At 48.9% G+C, this 20,023-nt stretch overlaps 1 protein-coding gene across 1 annotated transcript in view; it reads left to right on the forward strand.

Moving 5' to 3' along the window:
• GGA3 (golgi associated, gamma adaptin ear containing, ARF binding protein 3) overlaps window positions 1-20,023 on the forward strand; it is a 64,153-nt gene that overhangs the window by 1,002 nt on the left and 43,128 nt on the right. The window contains exons 2-5 of the mRNA XM_073588021.1: window positions 5,282-5,366; window positions 7,639-7,714; window positions 7,948-8,046; window positions 8,171-8,294. Of these exons, the coding sequence (XP_073444122.1) occupies window positions 5,282-5,366; window positions 7,639-7,714; window positions 7,948-8,046; window positions 8,171-8,294 (384 nt within the window). The remainder of the gene's footprint in view (window positions 1-5,281; window positions 5,367-7,638; window positions 7,715-7,947; window positions 8,047-8,170; window positions 8,295-20,023) is intronic.

The following is a 20,023-nucleotide window of genomic DNA, read 5'->3' on the forward strand; positions in this document are numbered from 1 at the left end:
GTGCAGGACCCCAGAGCGTGGGCCGCTGCGTGCCCAGTGCAGGACCCCAGAGCGTGGGACTCTGCGTGCCCAGTGCAGGACCCCAGAGCGTGGGACTCTGCGTGCCCAGTGCAGGACCCCAGAGCGTGGGCCGCTGCGTGCCCAGTGCAGGACCCCAGAGCGTGGGCCGCTGCGTGCCCAGTGCAGGACCCCAGAGCGTGGGCCGCTGCGTGCCCAGTGCAGGACCCCAGAGCGTGGGCCGCTGCGTGCCCAGTGCAGGACCCTAGAGCGTGGGCCGCTGCGTGCCCAGTGCAGGACCCCAGAGCGTGGGCCGCTGCGTGCCCAGTGCAGGACCCCAGAGCGTGGGCCGCTGCGTGCCCAGTGCAGGACCCCAGAGCGTGGGCCGCTGCGTGCCCAGTGCAGGACCCCAGAGCGTGGGCCGCTGCGTGCCCAGTGCAGGACCCCACAACAACCTCCAGGCCCTGCACAAGGTGTAACATTATCACAGAGCGTCCCGGGAGCCAAACTAGGCAGTGCTGACATCACATCGAATCAGTAGTCAATCAGTTATATTAGCAGCTCTGCTCGAATTGACAGCATTAGCTGCTGAGAGGCGCTGATCTCACTGATTGGCTGCTGGCGCTGTCGATGTGATGTTAGACCCTCCCAGTTGGAGCTGGCGAGGGTGAGTAAACATCAGTTTGATTTGTAAATCAAACCTCAACCAGAGGACAAGGGTATTCCGAAACGAAAAAACTTTTTTAAAGCGATATTTGTGACTTCGTAAGTGATGGCGTTTCATTGGCCATTATCATCACTTAAAGGGTTATTCTCCAAATAGCAAGATCTCCTTTCTCCATCGATGAGTCTCGTCTACAATGGAGCAAAGGTGTATGTTTCATTACAGCCATTTGGTAAATTCAAAAAAATTCTTTTTTTCTCATTATTGTACACTCTGCACCTGATCTTGACTGGAAAAAAAACAGAAATGTAGAAAATTTTGCAAATTTATTAAAGAAAGAAAAACTGAAATATCAAACGGTTATAAGTATTCACACCCTTTGCTCAGTATTGAGTAGAAGTACCCTTTTGAGCTAGTACAGCCATGAGTCTTCTTTAGAAAGATGGAACAAGTTTTTCCTGCCTGGATTTGGTGATCCTCTGCCATTCTTCCTTGCAGATCCTCTCCAGTTCTGTCAGGTTGGATGGTGAACGTTGATGGACAGCCATTTTCCAGTCTCTCCAGAGATTCTCAATTGAGATTAGGTCAGGGCTTTGGCTGGGCCAGCCAAGAACGGTCACAGAGTTGTTCTGAAGCCACTCCTTTGTTATTTTAGCTGTGTGCTTAGGGTCATTGTCTTGTTGAAAGGTAAACCTTCAGCAAAGCCTGAGGCCCAGAGCACTCTGGAAGAGGACTTCATCCAGGATATCTCTGTAATTGGCCGCATTCACTTTTGCTTCAATTGCAACCAGTCGTCCTGACCCTGAAGCTGAAAAACACCCCATAGCATGATGCTCCCACCACCATGTTTCACTGTTGGGATTGTATTTCGCAGGTGATGAGCAGTGCCTGGTTTTCTGCACACATACTGCTTAGAATTATCACCAAAAAGTTCTCTCTTAATCTCATCAGACCAGAGAATCTTATTTCTCGTAGTCTGGGACTCCTTCATGTGCTGGGTCATTTCATGGGAGCTTACGTTACAACACAATATAGTAACTTACGTTACAAAGATGATGGTAACTTACCTTCAGATGAAGTAAACCTATGGTAATGTAACGCAAGTTACCATCAGCTTTGTAACGTAAGTTACTATATTGTGTTGTAACGCAAGTTAACTGCATTTATTGTTATAAAAACTGTTGCATTTAACTTGAGAGGTTAAAATAAATTTAACGTTACTTGGACTATGGTGTTTTAATACAATAAAAACAGTTCTTCTCCCCTGTTTACCAGAACAGAAAATTTGGCAGTCTCATGATGGACAATTGCCTTTCCTTTTTTGTAACGTCTGTGTCCATTAAATGATCAATATTTCTGCATTGATGCCAATTTATTTTCTTAACCAAAGCCACATTTCGGAGGGTTTCAGCTTTCAAAAGAATAATTTATACAACCAATGGATGAATTTAACGTCAGGTTATAAGCTTTTATTTACATAACATGGATAAGCGACATAACTTCTGTGAGGGAGTGTAATAACATTGTATTTTGTATTTAATTTTATTGTTGAAAAATCAAAGTGTTGAAATTTATTGAGAATAGTTTAATGTACAATAAACATTCACTCATTTTTGTGCCTGCTTTCAAAGAACAGTCTGTAGTCAGTTTATGGCTTGTGAATGTAACGTAAGTTACCATGGAATGACCCTGTGTTTTTTAGCAAACTCTATGCGGGCTTTCATATGTCTAGCACTTATGAGAGGCTTCCATCGGGCAACTCTGCCATAAAGGCCCGACTGTTGGAGGGCTGCAGTGATAGTTGACTTTCTGGAACTTTCTCCCATCTCCTTACTGCATCTTTAGAGCTCAGCCACAGTGATCTTGGGGTTCTTCTTTACCTCTCTCACCAAGGCTCTTCTCCCACGATTGCTCAGTTTGGCTGGACGACCAGGTCTAGAAAGACTTATGGTGGTCCCAAACTTCTTCCATTTAAGGATTATGGAGGTCACTGTGCTCTTAGGAACCCTGAGTACTGCAGAAATTTATTTGTAACCTTGGCCAGATCTGTGCCTTGCCACAATTCTGTCTCTGAGCTCCTTGGTCAGTTCCTTTGACCTCATGATTCTCATTTGGTCTGACATGCACTGTGAGCTGTGAGGCCTTATATAGACAGGTGTGTGTCTTTACAAATCAAGTCCTATCAGTTTAATTAAACGCAGCTGGACTCCAATGAAGGAGTAGAACCATCTCAAGCAGGATCCCAAGGAAATGGACAGCATGTGACTTAAATATGAGTGTCTGAGCAAAGGGTCTGAATCCTTATGACCATGTCATATTTCAGTTTTTCTTTTTTTTTTTTAATAAATTTGCAAAAATGTCTACATTTGTTTTTTTTCAGTCAAGATGGGATGCAGAGTGTACAATAATGAGAAAAATGAACTTTTTTGAATTTACCAAATGACTGCAATGAAAGAGTTAAAAATTTAAAGGGGTCTGAATACTTTCCGTACCCACTGTATAGGAATGCCAAGTCCAGAGTTCAGCTATTTCCATCCGTCCCATAGACAATGTCTAGCGCAGAGGTTGAGCTTGCCGTCTACCGCTCCATTAAATACGGGGCTCTCCTATGAGTTAAGGGTAATAATCGCTGGGAGTCTGACCTCCGCCAATCCCCGTACTTTCTTACCCTACACAACAGCTCTCCGGGGCACCCAGGGAATCTGCCATCAGCGCCTATCTCAGGATCATTGGGGCTTAGATAGTGGGACCCCAGCGGTATGATATCACTTATTCAGATGGGCTTGGCCATTTACAGTAGACTTGTGGCCAGTAGAATGGCGTAACATTGTAGAGATACTTCATATACATAGATGTTGTTTGTGGGATTGCTCTCACAGTGGTAATAGTCTGTACAATGCAGCGGCAGCTTTGGACCAGTAGGTTGTTAGAAATGTCTAATGGTTCCATTTGGTGGTTACCACCTTTTTGGTGCACTAGAGATTGCAGTGATCTGTTACAAGGTGGACACTAACATACGACAAAGAAACCTGTGATAGCTCAGGGGTTGTGTCATGGACTCAAAATGGCCAATGCTGCGTACAAATGACAGGGGTGTAAGGGCTCGCGGACATAAGTGCATTATCGGATCAGATTGCACTCAGACAAGTGTTATTCTCTGTGGCCGTGCACGTGGCACATTTTTTCCTTGGATAGCGTTTGTCCGATGAATAAATCGCTGCACGCCCAAGTTGGATCCAGTAGTTGGATTGCACTCAGCCTTGCAAATCGGATAACAGAACGGAGAAGTGAAAATTGGATCACGCTCCGATCACGCTCCGATCACGCTCCGATCACGCTCCGATCACGCTCCGATCACGCTCCGATCTCGCTCTGATCACGCTCCGATCACGCTCCGATCACGCTCCGATCACGCTCCGATCTCGCTCCGATCACGCTCCGATCACGCTCCGATCACGCTCCGATCACGCTCCGATCACGCTCCGATCACGCTCCGATCTCGCTCTGATCACGCTCCGATCACGCTCCGATCACGCTCCGATCACGCTCCGATCACGCTCCGATCACGCTCCGATCACGCTCCGATCACGCTCCGATCACGCTCCGATCACGCTCCGATCACGCTCCGATCACGCTCCGATCTCGCTCCGATCTCGCTCTGATCACGCTCTGATCACGCTCCGATCACCCTCTGATCTCGCTCCGATGTTGCTCCAGATAGTGTGTGAGTAGCATAATCGGCCTGATTCTTTCGGATGAGAAAAAAATACGCTGGTGTGACCCTCGCCCAAAGCAATAACATTATGGTGCGCTGCACTAAATGATGTTCTTTTTTAAGGTGTGTGGTAAGCATGTTGGTGTGGTGTAATAGGTGTGGGGTAAAGTTATACTAGACAGTCTAGAAATGTGCCAAAGTTAAGAAAGTGCATGGGGTAATGTGATAAATTTTCCAAATTTTTAAATTGCCTAGTCTGTAATTACACTATCCTAAATGAATCCTTGTTAGTAAATTGCTGCAGTTTTTCACCTTCTACAGATTTGGTTCCAGTTAAAGTAAAATGTAATACAGAAGTCCTTCTTTTTAAAAAGTTGTAGGTGGTCATTATACTGAAAGAGGAGCCGAAGGACATTCTGCCAGTCAGGGGACGCATATGTCAGCGCCTTTCAGCTTGGGTAGACTTGTTCAAATGGCTGTCACTGTTGTGCAAGGCTATGGTCACATATTTAATATGAAGAATAGTGTAGGATGCAGTACTGTTCTCATGAAATGGGCAGGTGCCATGATGGAACCCAGACTGGAAATACCATTGGTGCAACCTGGGCACCCAAGGGCGCACAGGGGCCCAAGGGGTAAGGGGGTCACTTCTGCCTCCAAAGCAGGAGGCATTGTGCATTATAACGAGCTATTGGACTGCAAAGGGCCCATATATTGTTCTTGTACAGGGTCCTCTTCATTCTGTGTCCGCTCCTGAACCCATTGACCTCACGTGATTGTAGTCTGCCGTATGATTGAGTTATGTCTGATCCATCAGCGTTTCGTAGGTTTTGTTTATAATGTAAAACACATAAATAAATGGAGACCACAGAAATGCATCACATATTCTCCTTTTCTTTCTGCAGATAAAGCCACAAACCCCTGTAACCGACAAGAGGATTGGGAATATATCATTAGCTTCTGTGACCAAATCAACAAGGAACTTGAAGGGTAAGTCAGGGGAACATGAGTTTTTGCAGGATTTTGGGGATTCTTAGCTTTCATTTTCGGGTACAGACAGTGCTGTAATTAGTCTAATGGGCCTCGGTTCACAATTCTGACTCCCCCCCCCCCCCACACACACACACACAAACACCCCCCCGCATGTTGGTCAGATGTATGGGCCCTTGTGGCGTTCAAGATTCTATTAAAAGACTTATGAGTTGCCCTCCCCATTATGTACTAATGTCTCCCATTCTGGGCTCCTTCCTGATACATCCAGTGGGTACGGAAAGTATTCAGAACCCTTTAAATTTTCACTCTTTGTTTCATTGCAGCCAGTTGTACAGCGTGGGCCAATTATATGGATACCCCTGGGTGGGCCGATTTCAAAATGGCCACCATGGTCACCACCCATATTGAAGAGTTTTCCCCCTCCCACATACTAATGTGCCACAAACAGGAAGTTGATATCACCAACCATTCCCATTTAATTTAGGTGTATCCCTATAAATGGCCCACCCTGTACAGTCTGCACCCCATCTTGACTGAAAAAAAAACCCTGAAATGTAGAAATTTTTGCAAATTTATTAAAAGAGAAAAACTGAAATATCAGATGGTCATAAGTGTCACGGCTCCTTGGTGTAACTGCTGCTGGGAAGGCTACGTGCTGCAACGAAGGAGCTGAGAGCAGAGCGGCAGAGAACTCACCAGGTTAGCAGGACCTGAACCACGTGACCGGGTGGGAGGTGGCCGAGGGCAGCGCCAGGATGCAGAGGAGACGAAAGACACCGGAGAGTAGTCAGACGAGCCAAAGTCAAAACCAGGAGATAACGATGTACCGAGGGGTGAGCCGAGGGATAGTCAAAAAGAAGCCGGAGGTCAGAAAGTCAAGGGAGTAAACGAACAGAGTCAAGCACAGAGAGCAAAACAAACAAACGTAAACCGAGCACACACACAAGGGGGTCAGGCACCCAGACTAAACGAAAGTATAGCTGACAGGGAATCCTAGTCTAGACTGTGTATAAATACCCCTCCCAGATCCAAAGGGAGGCCACCACAATTAACCCTGAGAGGGCAGGGCATTAATCCTGTCCAAACCATGACTAAGTATTCAGACCCTTTGCTCAGACACACATATTTAAGTCACATGCTGTCCATTTCCTCGTGATCCTCCTTGCGATGGTTCTACTTCTTCACTGGAGTCCAGCTGCGTTTAATTAAACTGATAGGTGTGCGCCTTTACAAATCAAGTCCTGTCTATATAAGACCTCACAGTGCATGTCAGACCAAATGAGAATCATGAAGTCAAAGGAACTGGCCAAGGAGCTGAGAGACAGAATTGTAGCAAGGCACAGATTTGGCCAAGGTTACAAAAGAATTTCTGCTGCACTCAAGGTTCCTAAGAGCACAGTGGCCTCCATAATCCTTAAATGGAAGTAGTTTGGCACCACCAGAAGTCATCCTAGACCTGGCCGTCCAGCCAAACTGAGAAATCGTGGGAGAAGAGCCTTGGTGAGAGAGGTAAAGAAGAACCCCAAGATCACTGTGGCTGAGCTCCACAGATGCAGTAGGGAGATGGGAGAAAGTTCCATAAAGTCAACTATCACTGCAGCCTTTCGGGCCTTTACAAAATGCTGTAGATAAGCCCCTGATGGAGGTGGACGCAGCTTATAGGTCGAAAATGGGGTGACAGATTCCCTTTAATGAGAAAAAAATGAACTTTTTTAAATTTACCAAATGGCTGCAATGAAACAAAGAGTGACAGATTGAAAGGGGTCTGACTACTTTCCGTACCCACTGTATGTCTTTCATCCTGGTATATACAGTAAATGACCGCCATCCTAGTACATATGTTCCTCATCCTGGGCGCCATCCTGGTATATATATCCCTCGTCTTGATATATATGTCCACCATTCTGCTACTGCTCGAAAAAATAAACCATTCTACTCACCTCTGATTCCACTCCCATGTCGCTCGATGTCCTTTTCTAAAGCCGGCAGCTGACTTCAGCGTGCAAGCGATGGGAGCTCTTGATGTCACTGCCATGCGTCCCTAGTCACATGCGTGCCAGTGTCAGCTGCTGGCCTCTGATTGGCCATCAACGTGTATTACAGTATATGGACCCCTGCGCCCAATACACTTCAGCTGAATGTGCGTCCGATGACCCTTAAATGCACAGGCTTAGTTGTGGTCATGACCTCTGCAACCGTGATCGTTATGCCCCTGGGTTCAGATTCTTGATGTATTGGAAATCTTGTCATCATTATGTTGTCGTCTTAGTCCACAGATCGCGGTCAGACTTCTAGCTCATAAAATCCAGTCCCCGCAAGAATGGGAGGCGCTGCAGGCCCTTACAGTGAGTACATTGCCCTCCTTTGTCCCAGATTTCTGCTCCGGTGGCCACTCTGTAAGGATATCAAACAGCTGTAATGATTTTACTTGTTATTAATGTCAATAAATATGAGTCGATATTCATTTATTTTCATGGCATGATAAAATTGCCAATAAGGAGAGAGAGCCAGAAGGCCTTTAGGATGGGAATGTACAATGGAGTGCTGGATGTTTATTGCTGCACTCCTTTCTCCTCAGGTTCTGGAAGCCTGCATGAAGAACTGTGGAAGAAGATTTCATGGCGAAGTTGGCAAATTTCGCTTTTTGAATGAACTGATAAAGGTTGTGTCTCCAAAGGTAAGTGTTATCTGACCTAATCTGACAACTGGGGAATCAAACACTGGTCATTGGTTGTCACTCTACTTTTTAAGTTGCAATATTACTTACACTATTATGTCTAATGGGAACATTTTCTTCACAGTACCTGGGAGACAGGGTGTCGGAGAAGGTAAAGAGCAAAGTTGTAGGCTTGTTATACAGCTGGACGGTAGCTCTACCGGAGGAGAATAAGATAAAGGATGCTTACCAGATGCTGAAGAGACAAGGTACAGTCTCCTCTATACTGCTGTCTTCTCATGTATATCATTAAAGCAGATTCCCAGTACAAAACATGTGCCGAGTATATGGTGCTCATGTGTGATCAGTTGAGGCACCCCCTGGTGCCCTCTGCCAATTATGGGTACAGAGAGCCAACTCTACTTTTCAGTGTTATGTAAATGGGATTGAGCTCATCTAACCAGGCACAAGGTCTAAAGGGCCTGTTACACTAAGCGATATCGCTAGCAATATCGCTATAACATCACTGGTTTTGTGACACAGCAGCGATATTGCTAGCGATATCGCTATGTGTGATACTTACCTCCGACCGGCTCCCCCGCTGGTTATCGCTGATGCTGATTGCGCGAGAACGGCCTGGGCCGTTTCTCGTCGTCAGCTTCCTGCTGGGCTTCCTGCTGTGGTGACGAGCGACGCGTGGACGTCTTCATCGCCTCGTCTGATAGGTAATTAGCGACCCCCGACCGCTGCTATGTGGCTGGTGAGGTCTGCCTGTTTGGCAGCTCACTAGCGACCACTTAGCGATGCACCAGCGATCCTGACCGGGTCATATCGTTGTCGGGATCACTGGTGCATCGCTAAGTGTAACGGTACCCTAACCCTTGAATGGTTGCCTGGATTTTACTTTCACATTTTGTTAAGAATCAGCTGAGATGTCATACTGCTGGGACCCTAGGAATGATCTATTATCTCCAGGGAAATCTACAGTGCCACCTAAGGCCCCGTTACACCCCGTTAATTCAGGCCCCGGCTTCTCGGCCTGTTCTGCCGCAACTTGCCCCCAGTGCATTTCTAGGGGGGTTTTATTCTTCCTTCCGGCCCCAGCGAGCCTCAGGAGCGGTCACCGCGGCAGTGCTGCGGGGCCCCCGCGCTGACAGGCGGCCGCCTCTTCTAATCCAGGCCCCGGCTTCATCTTGGGCCTTGTCCTGCGTCGCGGCCACGCCCCCCGCCTTCTTTCTCGGGCTTTCCTCCCGCCCGCTTTAAGCCTGCCCACCGCCTTCTCCCCTCACTCTAAGTCTCCCTGAGGCGGCGCTGTCTCCACCCACCCCAGTCTGGATAGGACGGCGCCATTTTTAACATCGGCGGTTAGCCCCGCCCATCTTCTTCCTCGGTCTCTGCAGGGAAGCGCGCGCTTCCTGCTCTGTTCTCAGGCTGCCGCCATCTTCACAGCCTGTCAGCCGGACGCTGTCTTATCTGCCGTGCCCCCCTGCAAGCCCAGACGAGCCGTGCACTTCATTTGCTGGAAGCTGCGACAGGACACCAGACCGTGAGTAGCTGCGACTGCAGACTGACACCCTCCTCTGCCTCCTGTCCCCCAACCTTCCGGCACTGCCTCAGTGTCTGTCCGTCAGTATGTCTAATTCTAAGTCTGACCGCTCTCGTCCTCCTGCCTCCTCTTGCACCTTAGTTAAGTACTTTGCATGCTCTTCTTGCAATCGCAAACTTCCCTCAGGTCAGTCCACTTCCCTCTGCCTGGATTGTAGCAACCCTATTCAGCCTGACGCCGCCCAGGAGCCATCTAGGGCCCCAGGCGAGAGTGAACCCCCCCATGCCTGGCTGGGCCTCGTCTCTATCACAGTCAGTGGCAGACCTCACCAGGGTATCTCAGACCCTAGTAGCCGTCCTGGATAAGTTGCCCCTGGACACCTCTGCAGGGTCCAGCAGGTCCTGAGAGATTCCATCTGAGTCGGCCAGCGTTAGTCGCAAAAGACCCAGGCAGGATCCCCAGCCGGATTCCTCTCCTCGCCCCATGTCACCACATAGTCTTTCTCGGCAGCCTCCCTCCCGGGCCTCCTCTCCCGAGTCAGGTGAAGCGCTCTCGGACGGATCATCTGAGGGGATCTTAGAGCTGGATTCGGATCAGGATGCAAACATGAGGGTTACTATGCAGAACCTCATTGCAGCGATCCATCAGACCTTCGACATTGCTGACCCCCCTGCGAAATCCTCAGATCAGGAGGTTTCGTTCAGACGGGAGGAAACACCCTCCAGGGTATTCCCTTTACATTCCGAGTTTGGAAAGATTTTTACCAGGGAAAGAGGGGATCCGACCAGACGCTTTCAACGAGGGAAGCGTCTCGGCGTTCTGTACCCGTTTGCTAAAGAGCTCACGGACAACTGGTCTGCTTCTCCCTCGGTCGATCCGCCCGTGTCCAGGCTTTCTAATAACACGGTTCTCCCGCTTTCAGGCATGGCGTCTCTTAGGGATTCTAATGATAGGATCATAGAATCCCTAGCGAAGTCTGCCTTCAAAGCAGCTTCGACGGCGGTATGACCAATTTTTGCTTCATCTTGGGCAGCAAAAGCCATAGCCAGTCCAGTATAAACTCATCTCTCTCACCCACAAAGCTCTCCACTGTTCTGCACCGCCTTATATCTCCTCTCTCATGTCTGTCTATCGCCCTACACGTGCCCTCCGTTCTACAAATGACCTAAGACTAACATCCCCCGTAATCCGAACCTCGCACCTCCGTCTCCAAGACTTCTCTCGTGCTGCTCCAGCTCTCTGGAATGCACTTCCCCAGACGATCAGACTGATACCTAGCCCTGACCTATTCAAGCGCGCTTTGAAAACCCATCTCTTCAAAGAAGCCTATCACATCAACTACTCAGCAAGCTAACTTTGCCCTGTTCCCTCCTTCCAAATATTATTCTGAATCTGCACCCTACTATTCATCTGTCTCCACACCCTTCATGCACATGATAACTGCACTTGATACTTGTCTATTGCACTTAAACACACGGGCTGATGACCGGATCATGCAGCTTTATATGAAAATCCCTATTATAATTGCCAGACCTGAATTAACAAGCATTTCTCACCTACTGTGTCCCCCCATTTCCTTGTAGATTGTAAGCTTGCGAGCAGGGACCTCACTCCTAATGTCATTGTTTGAATTGTCTTAACTTGTATTGAATTTATTGTCTGTACATGTCCCCGCTTAATTGTAAAGTGCTGCGGAATATGTTGGCGCTATATAAATAAAAATTATTATTATTATTATTATTATTATTATTATTATAGCCACTTGGGCAGAGGATCTTCGTCAGGGCATCCTAGAGAAAGCACAACCAGATCGATTGGCCAATCTTGCCAATCAGATTTCCCATGCGGGGGATTATCTGCTTTCTGCTTCTTTGGATGCCGCATCCTGCGCAGTCCAGGCGTCAAGTAACGTTGTGGCAATCCGACGTACAATTTGGCTCAAGGCCTGGCATGCGGACCTGTCTTCTAAAAAGTCTCTTACTAATCTGCCTTTTCAGGGAGGGCGCCTCTTTGGATCCCAATTGGACCAAATTATTAAGGACGCCACCGGAGGCACGAGTTCTCTCCTGCCTCAGGCCAAACCTCGCAGACCCCCACTGAGGTGTCAGTTTCGACCCTTTCGGGCTTACCGCCGTTTCAATACGGCGGAGACCTCCTCCAACCAGCAAAGACCGCAGGCACGCCAAGATAGGAAGAAAGTTTCCTTCAGACCCACTCCCTCCTGGGTCCCTCCCAATTGGGAGGTCGACTCCTGTTCTTCAAGGACGTCTGGCTGGCCTCGATAGAGGACGCTTGGGTCAGGGAGGTTGTATCGTCAGGATACAAGATAGAGTTCGTCTCTCTTCCACGGGATCGTTTCTTCGAATCCCGTCCTCCAAAAGATCCAGCTTTGATCCCGGGGTTCTTTACGGCCATCGATTCTCTCCTCAGTTCCGGGGTGATTGTGCCCGTTCCCGAATCGGAGCGGTTTACAGGGTTTTATTCAAACCTGTTTGTCGTGCCGAAAAAAGACGGGGCGGTCCGACCCATCTTGGATCTCAAGCTGCTCAACAAGAGAGTTCGTCTTCGCCACTTCTGGATGGAGTCGGTTCGTTCGGTAATCGCTTCTATGGAGGAGCAGGAATTCATGTGTTCGATAGACATCCAAGATGCCTATCTACATGTTCCCATATTCTCCGGACATCAGAAGTTCCTGCGTTTTGCGGTTCGCCAGGAACATTACCAGTTCGTCGCGCTGCCCTTCGGTCTCGCCACCGCTCCCAGAGTCTTCACGAAGATCGTGGCTGCGTTGATGGCCTTGTTGAGGATCAGAGGTCTCGTTCCTTTTCCGTACCTCGACGATATTCTGATCAAAGCTCCCTCTTTCCAGCAGGCGCGCCTAAGTTTGACGATCGTCCTGGACACTCTTTCCGATTTCGGGTGGATCATCAACAGGAAAAAGTCCTGTCTGGTCCCTACTCAACGTCTTGTGTTTCTGGGCCTACTGTTCGACACTCGTCGGTCAAGGGTCTTTCTCCCACAAGAGAAGATTCTCTCCCTGCAGCAGGCTGTGCGATCGCTGCAGACCACACGATTTCCGTCCCTCCGAACAGCTATGAGGGTCCTGGGAAAAATGGCGGCGATAGAGGCAGTTCCCTTTGCCCAATTTCACGCCAGACCTCTCCAACACGCCATTCTGTCGAGGTGGAACAGGTCGGCTCTGTCCCTGGATCGCCCTGTTCGTCTTTCATGCCGGATCAAGCGGTCACTCAACTGGTGGTTGACGTCACCTCTCATCCTCTTGGGGCGGTCTTTTCTTCCTGTTCATTGGCAGATTGTAACAACGGATGCCAGCCTCCTCGGCTGGGGTGCAGTGTTCCGCAATCACACTGTTCAGGGTCGTTGGTCGACTCAAGAATCTGCTCTGCCGATCAACGTTCTAGAGATACGAGCGATCCATCTGGCTCTCGTCCACTGGGAGAGACTCCTCAGGGGCCTGCCTGTCCGGATTCAGACAGACAACGCCACAGCGGTGGCATGTGTCAACCGCCAAGGAGGGACACGGAGTGCCTCAGCCCTGGCAGAAGTGTCCAAGATCCTTCAGTGGGCAGAGATTTCGATTCCGACAATCTCCGCGGTACACATTCCCGGCGTAGACAACTGGGCCGCCGACTTTCTCAGCCGCAAGAGTCTCGCGGCAGGAGAGTGGTCCCTACACCCGGAGGTATTTCTTCAGCTCTGCAGTCGTTGGGGAACCTCGGACGTAGATCTGCTAGCTTCTCGCCTCAACAGGAAGGTCCCACAGTTTGTATCCAGAGCTCGAGATCCTCTCGCAGTGGGCGCCGACGCTCTGGCCATTCCTTGGTCACAGTTTGAGCTCCCCTGCCTCTTCTTCCCAAGCTGTTGAAGAAGATCAAAGCAGAAGGAATTCCAGTCATTCTCATCGCCCCGAATTGGCCCAGAAGGTCTTGGTTCGCGGACATTGTCAACCTTCTCGCGGACGCCCCCTGGAAGCTTCCAGACAGGGCAGATCTGCTGTCTCAAGGTCAGATTTGCCACCCCAATTCTCTGCCGCTCAATTTAACGGCGTGGCTGTTGAGACCGAGGTTTTGAAACGGGCAGGATTCTCCAGTCGAGTAATTCATACCATGATCCGAGCCAGGAAGCCATCATCTTCCAAAATTTACTACCGTACTTGGAAGGCCTATTTCACTTGGTGTGAGGCCAATAACATCGCGCCTATGTGATTTTCGCTCCCTTCCGTTCTGGCGTTTCTTCAGGCAGGGCTGGATGCGGGGCTTGCTCTCAGTTCCTTGAAGGGTCAAGTTTCGGCACTCTCCATTTTATTTCAGAAGACTTTGGCCTCCCGCCCTCAGGTCAAAACCTTTCTTCAGGGCGTGGCTCACACGGCCCCTCCGTATCGAGCGCCCGTAGATCCATGGGATCTTAATCTGGTTCTTGAGGTTCTGCAAGGTTCTCCCTTTGAACCTCTCAGAGAAGTCTCCCTTTCCCTTCTCTCCTGGAAGGTAGCCTTTCTGGTGGCCATCACCTCCATCCGGCGCGTGTCGGAATTGGCGGCTCTTTCTTGCCGCTCTCCTTTCCTGGTACTTCACCAGGACAAGGTAGTTCTGCGGCCTCCGCCCTCTTTTCTTCCGAAGGTGGTGTTCTCCTTTCACCTCAATGAGGATATTGTTCTGCCGTCCTTCTGTCCGAGTCCAACTCACCCTCGGGAGCGGTCCCTGAACAAGCTGGATCTGGTCAGGACGATGAGAGTCTATCTGTCTAGGACGTCTTCCTTGCGAAAGACAGACTCTCTTTTCGTCATTCCAGATGGGGCGCGGAAAGGTCACCCGGCTTCCAAAGCTACTATTGCTCGCTGGATCAGATCGGCAATTTTGGAGGCCTACCGGGTTAAGCATCGAGTGGCCCCTCCAGGGATCAGAGCGCACTCTACCCGGGCAGTGGGTGCTTCCTGGGCGGTACGCCACAGAGCCTCCGTTCTGCAGCTTTGCAAAACTGCAACTTGGTCTTCGGATCACACGTTTGTGAAATTCTACAGGGTCCACACCTACGCTTCGGCGGACGCCAGCCTAGGTAGAAGGATTCTGCAGGCAGCAGTGGTGAGTCCACTGGCCTGACGGAAATTTGTTTCCCACCTCAGGGACTGCTTTGGGACGTCCCATGGTCTCTGTGTCCCCCAATAAGGCGAACGAGAAAACAGGATTTTTGGGTTGCTTACCGTAAAATCTGGAGCCTTCATTGGGGGACACAGCACCCTCCCATGTTCTACAACTCCTGTTCTTACTTTGGTTGATTGGTTACAGTTGAGTTGTTTGTTCTGTTTTCAATCTATTCTGTTTCTTCTCCTACTGCTTTCTCACTAACTGAGGAATTCCCTGCCGGTCGGTGGGGTGTACACTGCGGAGGAGGAGCTAACCTTTTTTTGTGCATAGTGTCAGCCTCCTAGTGGCAGCAGCATACACCCATGGTCTCTGTGTCCCCCAATGAAGGCTCCGAGAAACAGATTTTACGGTAAGCAACCCAAAAATCCTGTTTTGTGACACATCAGCGATCTCTCCAGCGAGATCGCTGTGTGACATCCAGCAGCGATCGCCAGACCGGAGTAGCAGATAGCAGAGCTACGCCGGTCTGTCTGTGCCGCTCTGCCTCCACCTCCCGCCCTGCCTGCAGTGCATGCTGGTATCTAGGATGAACATCGGGTTTCTAAGGGCACCGCGGCCCTTAGAAACCCGATGTTTACGTTGGTATCCAGCGTGCTCGCTGGTCCTGATCACTGGAGGGGCTGTCTATGTGACAGCTCACCAGCGATCAGCTAACAATGTCCCAGCGATCCCATCCACGTCGGATCGTTGGTGGGATCGCTGGGACATCGTTATGTGTAATGGTACCCTTACATTATGAAATATGCCCTCCTGGCTAGACATCTGTGCCATCCCGGAGTCCTTTATCTTTCTCCTTCATTGATTTGGTACTCTAGATAGAGTTGGTGAAGATCGATTCCCATATCCTCATTCCATCAGCCACGACAGTGGTTTGTGGCCGCTAGACAGGAAAGGGTGTACTATCATCCGTGGCATTTCTTTTGAATCGGATCATTTTTATGAAACAAAACCACTTGATATACAGTTTTCCGTTTTATTTTTCCAAACAAGAAGAGGAAACAACATAAGATATTGATATAGGCATAGTTATAGATTAGCTCAAGGCAATCTTGGTATTTGTATATTTAGATATCAATGAATCAAACAACTGTAAAACAGGAATTGGTATTAGTCTATGAGTAGAGACAATATCCATTCATCTAACCAAGAGCTGATTCTCATTGACTGTTCGCCATAGGTTTATAATTTCGATTATTCCTTCTTTTCTCCATTTTCTCAAGGCCTAAGTGTAAGAGGATGGAGACTAGAAAGGATCGCTCTACTTCTTATTAGTATGTAGGAAGGAAAACCAGGAGTATCTAACCAGGGTCCCCACATCGACTCATTACGTATAGTGTTTCTATTCTGATACACTCCTCTCTTCATAAATATAATATTATTCATTTTATTCTTCAATTCTGTTAAGGTTGGAGGGTTCGAATCTTACCAATGATATGCCAGCAGTTCATGAGCCTGAAAAAAGAATCTTTGAGTTGCTCAAAGCTATGAGAGAGTCTACGTCTATATTTTCCCCAAAAAACACTGCATACACCTCCTGGGCTCTGGTTCCAGTCTTACCCCCAAATACTCTCTCCATAAGATCATATACTCCCTTCCAAAAGGCATCTATGGGAACACATCCCCACATCATGTGTATTAATTGACCATTCTCGCTACCACACCTAGGGCAATTTGCAATTGACTGAACACCTGTAAGGAAGTTTGGAGGAGGAGCTAAAACCTATCGCCCGATGGTAATTTTATTTGTAAAATACTAAGTAGGTGGAGCTCCAGGTGGATTCCGGTAAAATCAACCCCCTCACCTGATTTTGCCCATACTATCTCTCTGAGCCCACTTTTGGAAATGTGGCAATTAAGAAGCAATGTAATATATCCATGGGTCTAGAATTGCCGACCCTCTTATGTCTTTATCCGGGTGAAGTGTTTCTAATATGATTATATAATATAAGTTGTGGCGTGAGAATTATTTTAGTTAGGTTACCCCCTAGCAATAACCGACAGTGTGAGATGGCACCATGCATCTATTTTACTCTGAAATTTACTCATAGGCAGCAGGAGTAAGTTGAGATCTATAAATTCTTCTGCCCTACCACTCACCATAATCATTATGTATTTAAACTTGTAATTAGGTCAACCCAACATTGAGGGATGATGGTAATGGGTCCAGAGGTAATAAGACAGATTTACCCCAATTTATTAGGAGACCAAACCATTTGGCAATGGCTTTAATAATATCAAGGCCGGTTCAAGAGTAGATTCTATATCGCTGAGAAACAAAGTCATATAGTTTGTATATAAAGAGATACGCTCTTTAATGGGTCCACATTTAAAGCCAGTAATCTTGCCAGAAACCCTCAGGTTCAATTGCCAGGGCAAAAAGGAGGGGTGACAAATCCCTGTGACAAAATCACATTTACTCCTAAGTTTAACATTTCATGAATGATATAATAATTTGACCCATGCGGTAAAATTGGGACCAAATCCCATTTTTTCCCGTCTCCTATGACGGCACACATGAGAGAGGGGATCCGCCCAGCCAGGATAGGAACTGTACTGAAGATAAAAGGGGCGGTACCTCTCCCTCCCTTCAGTTGGGTTTCCTGTCCTGACAGGGACCCGTGTGCTGAAGACGGCGTGTCAAGATGTCTGTACCTGCCCACCCCCGTGCCAGCGTGGAAGATCAGGCAGAGCCTGTGCGCTGGGCGTTGGGGGTGGAAGCGCCGTCCACGGGTCCTCGGGTCCCCTGGGGGCTCAGCGTCCGAGCGGGCGTCAGCGCAGCACGGTCAGGGGTCCAGGGGCTCTTCCGTGGCTGCCGCCCCGCCCTCCACCCTCTGCCGATGTCCAGGAGGGGCGGCCGCTCCTGGGTCACGCCCCTCTGACGTCATGCGCAAGGCACGCTGGGAATGGGCGTGCCCGTGTGACGTAGGGGGCGGCGCCGGGATCCAAGATGGCGGCGCCCATGGGGAAACCGCTGGCCGGCAAAAGATCATCCCGGCGGCGTGGCAGGAGGGGTGAGGGACTGTGAATGGGCACCGGAGGAGGCTTGAGAGTGCAGTGGATCCCTCTCGGATAGAGGTATGGCCACAGAAGACGCACTCATGCCCAGAAAACTTCACAAGGGAAGTGGGGCAAGAGAGCAGCGACAGCAGCAGCAGCAGCAGCAAAAGCTCTCGCCAGATGCAGTGCCGAGCCGCCAGCATACCAGAAGTAGCCGCTCAAGTGGTGGGAGCGGCAGTTGTAAACACGACCGGCATGACTCCTGAGACATTCAGAAAAAGCGCCACGAGTGCATCTGAGGAGCCTCCGAGATCGGTACCCTTGATTGACAGCGGTGGTGAGTGATCTACGTGAATGTCACCTTATGATAACGGAGTTCCAATTTTTCTGTTTGATCACTAGGGGTTGCTAGCGGCAAAAATAGAGCATGCACCCTATGCAGACACCCGCTGGCAGGTCAGTGGCAGAAAGATCTCTGACTGTATAAACAAAGCCATATGGGATGAAATCCCTGATTTGGTGACTAGCCTTAGGGCTATAATACAAGAGGAGGTGAAAGGCTCCCTAAAGGCAGCCCATAAAAGGGCGAATAAAAGAAGCCGTACAAGGGACTCGGAGGCCTCGCTAGTGCAAAAAGGCCGTGAAAAATCCCTGTCCACCTCCTCTTCCTCTACTCAGTCCTCAGAAGCCTCCTCAGACAGAGATATAGGGGGCCGTCCGTGTTTCCAAAACAGAGGACGTGGAAAAGCTGGTCAAAACTGTCAGGTCTACAATGGGCCTTAAGGGAGGACTGGAGGAAAAGGAAAAAAAAAAAAAACGCACCTTCCCTGTAAATGATAAGATAAAGGCCTTAATTGACAGGGAATGGGCAAAACCCTGAGAGGTCGGGTGCCTTACCTTCTACATCAAAAAGGTGGTACCCATTTAAAAAGACTCAGAAATCTGGGAAAAAATCCCAAAGATTGATGGTGCCGTAGCTAAATCCTCAAAAAAGGTATTTCTACCATTAGTGGACTCTGGTGTGCTGAAAGACCCGCTTGATAAAAAAGCAGATGGTTTCCTGAAGCATATCCAGGAAGCATCGGCAGGTGGATAAAAACCAGCAATAGCTGGTACTTGTACCGCTCGTGCCCTCATGACCTGGCTACAACAAATAGAGGACCAGATCAGGGATAAAATTCCTAGGGACGAAATACTGTCTAATCTGACACTGGTGCACGGAGCAGTGGCTTTCCTAGCAGATACCTCAGCAGATGCCGCGAGGTTAACAGCTAGAGCGGCAAGCTTATCAAATGCAACAAGGCAAACCCTGTGGCTTAAAGGGTGTCCGGGGGATTTGCCATCAAAACATAGACTGTGTTCCATTCCATGTGATGTCCAGTTCCTCTTCGGGAAAAAACTAGAGGAAATTTTGGAGCATGTGGCAGGGGTCATCCCACGGGAGATAGGAAAAATTAGGACTTTATAAGAAGGAGAGGATCGGGCTATATGTTTAAAGGGCCCTCTACGTCCTCCAAAAAACTCCCCAATGACATCAGGTCGGAGGTAGGGGGAGGACTTTTTCTCTTCCTTCCCGCCTGGGCAAAATATCTCCCCCAGTACATGGGTCCTGAGCATAATCAAGGACGGTTTAAAAAAAAAAATAAAATTCACCCGTCCGCCCAGGCGAACCTTTATAATGACACCCCAAAGGAAAGCCCAAGAGCAACAACTGACCCTGGAGACGGAAGTCTTGGGACTAGTGCAAAAACGAGTCCTACAGGGGGTCCCAGTTCAAGAAGAAGGAAAGGGGTTTCTACTCCCCCCTCTTTTAATGCAAAAACCAGACGGCTCTTGGAGGACCATAGTTAATATGAGGAGGCTCAATTAGTGGGTAGACAATTGCTCCTTCAAAATGGAGTCAATCAATACGGCCACAAAAATCCTGTTCCAGCACTGCCTCATGGCAGTGGTAGACTTAAAAGATGCCTACTATCATATCCCAATCCTCCGGGGGTATCAAAAGTACTTGAGAGTAGTGCTCTATGTCCAAGGTCAGGTCAAACACTACCAATACGCAGCTCTTCCGTTCGGCCTGTCTACAGCCCCCAGAGTCTTCACCAAGGTGATGGCTGAGGTAATGTCATTTCTTCGTTCCCGGGACATGGTGATTGTCCCATACCTGGACGACTTTCTTGTCATAAGGAGGTCGGAGACCCATTGCACACACCAAGTAAAGGAAGTGATATTAACGTTACTAAGGCTAGGATGGATAGTAAACATCCCCAAGTCGAGACTAACACCAGTAAAGGTG

Source organism: Dendrobates tinctorius, unplaced genomic scaffold (genome assembly GCF_039654945.1).
Source record: "Dendrobates tinctorius isolate UK_male_01 unplaced genomic scaffold, ASM3965494v1 ptg000103l, whole genome shotgun sequence".
Lineage (NCBI taxonomy): Eukaryota > Metazoa > Chordata > Amphibia > Anura > Dendrobatidae > Dendrobates > Dendrobates tinctorius.